Here is a 5,443-nt window from a genome sequence, read left to right as displayed (position 1 = left end):
CACGGGGCCGAGGGGGCTGGTGAGGTCCTTGCCCCCCAGGGAGGAGGAGGAAGAGGAGGAAGGCGGGGGGGGTTCGGGGGGGCCAGTGTCGCCTTTGGAGGAGCCCCCCCCTGGGGGCCGCTGCTCCAGCTGGTAATAGAGGAGGGGGCCATCGTTCAAGAAGGGCTGGTTGCCCAGGGCCGAGGTGGCCACCGGCTCCGAGCCCGGAGCGAAACAGAGGAGGGAAGAGCCCGGGGGCAACTGGGTTTGGATGAAGATGGGGGTGGTGGTGGCCAAGGTGGGGCAGAGGGTCTGGGGTACCACCAGGGGGTCCTCCAGGATGCAAACCCCCAAGTTTTCCACCCCAGGATGATGAGGAGGAGGAGGAGGAGGAGGTTGGTGACGGGGTGGGGGGAGGCCGTCGCCGGAGTCTTCCTCGGCCTTCAGCCTCTCCAGCTCCTCGGCCGTTTGGAGGTGGAGGACGGCCGTCTCGTTCTCCGCCATGAATTCTTGGAAGTCCTGAGTCTCCGAGGGTTGAGGAGACAACCAGGGGCTGGTGGAGCCCGTCATGGTGGTCCCAGCAGCGTTGTTGGTGGTGGTGGTCATGGTGGTGGTGGTCACGGTGGTGGCCGTGTCCTCCTCCGGTGCCGGTGGTCGCCCCCCACCTTGTCGTTTGTTCTCCAGCTCCAGCTTCATGATGGTGTGGAGATAATGAGTCCGCACCCGGATGGGGTTGAATTCGATGCGCCCGGCCATGTTCCCGCAGCCGTCACGGGAGCAGCCGCAGGGGAAGGACATGCGATCCACCTGGAAGGGAGAGGGAAGAGGTGGTGGGATCCAGAAACCTCCAAACCTCCCCAAAACCCCAAAATCCAACCCTGATGGTGGGAATTCAGCACCCGGTGGAAGTTCTGCCCCAAAGGAAGGCTGGAGCTGCACCCCGAGTCGTGGGATCGTGGAGTTGCCCAAGTTGGAGGGACCTTTGGGATGGTGGAGTCCAACCATCAACCCAACACCCACCAAACCCATCCATAATCCATCCCCAAACCTGGCTTTTAGATCCCTCCAGGGATGGTCTCCCCACCCCTGCCCTGGGCAGCCTCTTCCGATGGTTGACAACCCTTTTGGGGGAGAAATTGTTCCCCAAATCCATCCTAAACCTCCCCTGGAGCAACGTGAGGCAGTTTCCTCTCGTTCCTTGGGAGAAGAGACCGACCCCCCCCAGCTCCACCCTCCTTTCAGGGAGTTGGAGAGAGCGAGGTGGTCTCCCCTCAGCCCCCTTTTCTCCAGGCTGGACACCCCCAGCTCCCTCAGCTGCTCCTCACAAGTTCTCCAGACCCTTCTCCTTGGTTTTCCACCCCCTTCTCCTTCTTCTCCAGACCCCTCACCAGCTCCGTCGCCCTTCTCTGGACCCGCTCCAGCCCCTCAATGTCCTTTTTTGGTCGAGAGAGGCCCAAAACTGCACCCAGCCCTCGAGGTGGGGGTCAGGAGGGTGGTCCAGTGGTGCCCAGCGACAGGACAAGAGGGAACGGACACAAACTGGGACATAAGAAGTTCCATCTCAACACGAGGAGGAACTTCTTGACTTTGAGGGTGGCAGAGCCCTGGAAGAGGCTGCCCATGGAGGTGGTGGGGTCTCCTTCTCTGGAGACCTTCAAACCCTCCCTGGATGAATCCAACCTGCTTTGGGTGGGACCTGCTCTGGAAGGGAGGTTGCACTGGGTGATCTCCAGAGGTCCCTTCCCAGCCCATAGTGTTCTGTGAATCTGTGATCAAGAAGAGCGTGGAGAACCTCAAGGGAGGTCATCCTCCCCCTCTGCTCTGCCCTGGGGAGGCCCCAGCTGGAGCACTGGGACCAGTTCTGGGCTCCCCAGTTCCAGAAGGACAGGGAACTGCTGGAGAAGGTCCAGCAGAGCCTACAAAGATGCTGAGGGGCCTGGAGCATCTCTCTTGGGAGGAAAGGGTGAGGGACTTGGGGCTGGAGAAGACTGAGGGAGGTGAGTGACACACTCCAGCCCCTCAATGTCTTTATTTTTTTGGAGAAAAAAAGACGTTGCTCCGAGTTCTGCCACCACCCGAGGAGGACACCGAGGAAGAGGAGGCTGAGGGGAGACCTCATCACTCTCTACAACTCCTTGAAAGGACACTGTAGAGAGGTTAGGGCTTGTCTCTTCTCCCGGGTAATTAACACCAGAAGGAGAAGGAACAGCTTCAAGCTCCAACACGGTGGACATCTAAGAAGGAATTTTTCACAGAGAGTGGTCAGGCATTGGAAGGGAAGGAGAAGGAACAGCTTCAAGCTCCAACACGGTGGACATCTAAGAAGGAATTTTTCACAGAGAGTGGTCAGGCATTGGAAGGGGGGGTTGAGCCACCATCCCTGGAGGTGTTTAAGGGACGTTTAGATGTGGTGGTGGGGGATATGGGGCAGGGGAGGACTCTGTAGAGTTGGGTTGATGGTTGGACTCAATGGTTGGACTCAATGGTTGGACTCAACAATCCCAAGCGTCTCTTCCAACCTGGACGATTCTAGGATTGACTCTATGAGAAGATGGCCTGGGTGGTGCCACCGTGGCCACCACCACCACCACCTCCTTCTCCACCACTCACCTGGCATTTAATGCCCGCCTGGCTGCAGGCGCAGGCCTCGGGGTCGCAGTAGAGACGACAGTCGCAACCGCACTCCTCCCGGGAGAGGCGGATGGCCCTCAGCTCCTGCTTCTCCTCGGCGTCGATGCGGTGGACGCCGGAGGCTCTCAGCAGCGCCCGCCGCCTCTTGGTGGGCAGGGGCTGCAGGAAGAAGTAGTCGTCCACCTCCACGTTCTCCACGTCAATGTCGTCGTCCGAGACATCCTCCAGCGTCAGGCCCTCTGCCTCCTCTGACTCCACCGTGCCGTTCTTGGTCAACTGGTTGTTGGTGGTGGTGGAGGGACACAACGAGGGGAGCTAGAATCAGTGCTCAGCCCTTGGTGGGGGGGGGGAGGACACCCCAAAACCCCTCCATGAGGCCACGAGGAAGAACGTCCATCCCTCCATCTGCATCCTCGTCCCACCAACCCACTTCCGAGCCTCCCCCTGCCTCCCCCCAAACCCCTCCATGAGGCCACGAGGAAGGACATCCATCCCTCCATCAGCATCCTTGTCCCACCAACCCACCTCCAAGCCTCCCCCTGCCTCCCCCCAAACCCCTCCACGATGGCCACGAGGAAGGACGTCCATCCCTCCATCATCCTCCTCGTCCCACCAACCCACCTCTGAGCCTTCCCCTGCCTCCCCCCAAACCCAAGCAGAACCCAACATGGAGCCCTCCCCATGTGACCCCCCCAAATAACACTGGGTTTTGTGGCAGGAGAAGAAAAGGGAGGGGGAAAAAATTAAATAATAAAAGCATTTAGAGCAGAAAATCCCCTTTTCTCTCCTCCCTCTGTGACGACGCCCTGAAAATAGCGAGATAAAAAGGAGGTCGCTGCTGCCAAAAATATGGGGGTCCTGGGAGAGATACAGAGGGTTTGTGTCCCCTGCCCGGGGTAAAATGAGGTTTGAAGGGGATGGAGGAACCAGAGATGGACCCCGTGAAGCCCCTTCACCTTCCTCAACCTCCCCTCATGCTCCGACACCCCCAAAATCTTGGCATCGAGGATAAAAAAAAGTCGAGGGGGGGTCCCCAGCCCCAGGAGAGGAGGCAGCGGGGGGAGGTGGGGGAGGAAGAGGAGCTGGTGGAAAAACCCGTTTAAAAAAAATAAATAAATTAATTAAAAAATCAAGAAATTAAAGAGGGTTTGCATTCCTTTGTGATATCCCACCCGGGCGGTGCCCCAGGGCACAGACCCACTGGGCAAACTGGGAAGGGGCTGGAAAACAGGCAGAGCCACCCGAGATCCTCATCGTTCCCCAGATGCCTCCTCCCAGACTGGAATTTCTACCAGCACAAACTGGGCAGGATTTGACCCGAGGGCTCTGAACCCGGCACAGGGTGATGCTGTCTGGTGGGCCAACACCAAAAAGAGGTAAAAGAACTAAAAAAAAAGAATAGTTTAATGGTTTAGCAGAGATAAATCCACACCTGGTTGGGGCAAAACGCTCCTTTCTCCCAACTCCAGCTCCACCAAAGCTCAGGGAGATGTTTCTCCTCCCCCAAAAAAGAGGGACCACCCAAGTTCTCCCTCACCTTCATTTTCTTGGCGTGGAGTTTCTCCTCCTTGAGGTGCTCCCGGAGGATCTCCCGGTGGTTGACCTCCTGCTCCTGGGCGAACTCGCAGAGGGTGTAGCGACGGACGGAGTTGTGGCGTTGTGCCATGCCCAGGGAGCTGCCCCCTTGGCTGGGGACACTGGTGAAGCCCTGGCGCCGGGCGAAGTAGTAGACGGTCACTTGGTCGAAACGGACATTCTTTCGCCGAAGCTGCTTCTGCCGCTTCAGGATGGAGGTGGCTGAAGGTGGGGTTGGGGGGAGAGAAAGCCAAAAAAGGGCTTTTAGAATCATAGAATCATAGAATCATCATTCAGGTTGGAAGAGACCCTTGGGATCATCGAGTCCAACCATCTCCCCTACTCTACAAAGTCCTCCCCTACACCATATCCCCCAACACCACATCTAAATGACCCTTAAACACGTCCAGGGATGGTGACCCAACCCCCTCCCTGGGCAGCCTCTTCCAGTCTCTGACCACTCTTTCCATGAAGAATTGTTCCCAAAAGTCCAGCCTAAACCTCCCCTGTTGGAGCTTGAAGCCATTCCCTCTCCTTCTGTCATTAATTACCTGTGAGAAGAGACCAGCACCAACCTCTCTCCGGTGTCCTTTCAAGGAGTTGTAGAGAGTGATGAGGTCTCCCCTCAACCTCCTCTTCCTTCAACTAAACAGTCCCAGCTCCTTCAGCTGCTCTTATATGATTTGTTTTCCAGGCCCTTTAGGAGCTAAAAAATGCCCCCCATCTCCTCTTCCTGCCTTTCCATAGAATCATCACAGAATCTTCTAGGGTGGAAGGGACCTTCAAGATCATCTTGGCCAACCCTCAACCTCACTTTGACCAAAATAGACACCCGCACAACAAACAAAAAGCAACACCATCACTAAACCCTATCCCCCAGCACATCAACCCGTCTTTTGAACACCTCCAGGGATGGTGCCTCCACCACCTCCCTGGGCAGCCCATCCCAAGGTCTGATGACCCTTTGGGTGAAAAAACTTGTCCTAATATCCAGCCTGAACATCCCCTGGTGTAACTTGAGGCCACTTGAGGCTCTCGTCCTGTCGCCTGGGACTTGGGAGAAGAGACCGACCCCCACCTCTCTACACCCTCCTTCCAGGGAGTTGGAGAGAGCAATAAGGTCTCCCCTCAGCCTCCTCTTCTCCAGGCTGAACCCCACCAGCTCCCTCAGTCTCTTCTCACAAGACTTGTGCTCCAGACCCCTCACCAGCTTTGTTGCTCTTCTCTGGACCCGCTCCAGCCCCTCAATGTCTTTTTT

General features: G+C 57.2%; 1 protein-coding gene across 1 annotated transcript in view; it reads right to left on the bottom strand.

Moving 5' to 3' along the window:
- CSRNP2 (cysteine-serine-rich nuclear protein 2) overlaps positions 1-5,443 on the bottom strand; it is a gene marked incomplete at its 3' end in the record, with an annotated part of 39,121 nt that continues 33,678 nt past the window's right edge. The window contains exons 4-5 of the mRNA XM_014955686.1: positions 2,590-2,886; positions 1-786 (exon numbers count right to left, since the gene is read on the bottom strand). Coding sequence (XP_014811172.1) covers positions 1-786; positions 2,590-2,886 — 1,083 coding nt within the window. The remainder of the gene's footprint in view (positions 787-2,589; positions 2,887-5,443) is intronic.

This window comes from Calidris pugnax, unplaced genomic scaffold (genome assembly GCF_001431845.1).
Source record: "Calidris pugnax isolate Ruff unplaced genomic scaffold, ASM143184v1 scaffold300, whole genome shotgun sequence".
NCBI lineage: Eukaryota > Metazoa > Chordata > Aves > Charadriiformes > Scolopacidae > Calidris > Calidris pugnax.
The sequence above is the reverse complement of the archived record's forward strand: the minus strand, read 5'-3'. Positions and strand labels throughout refer to the sequence as shown.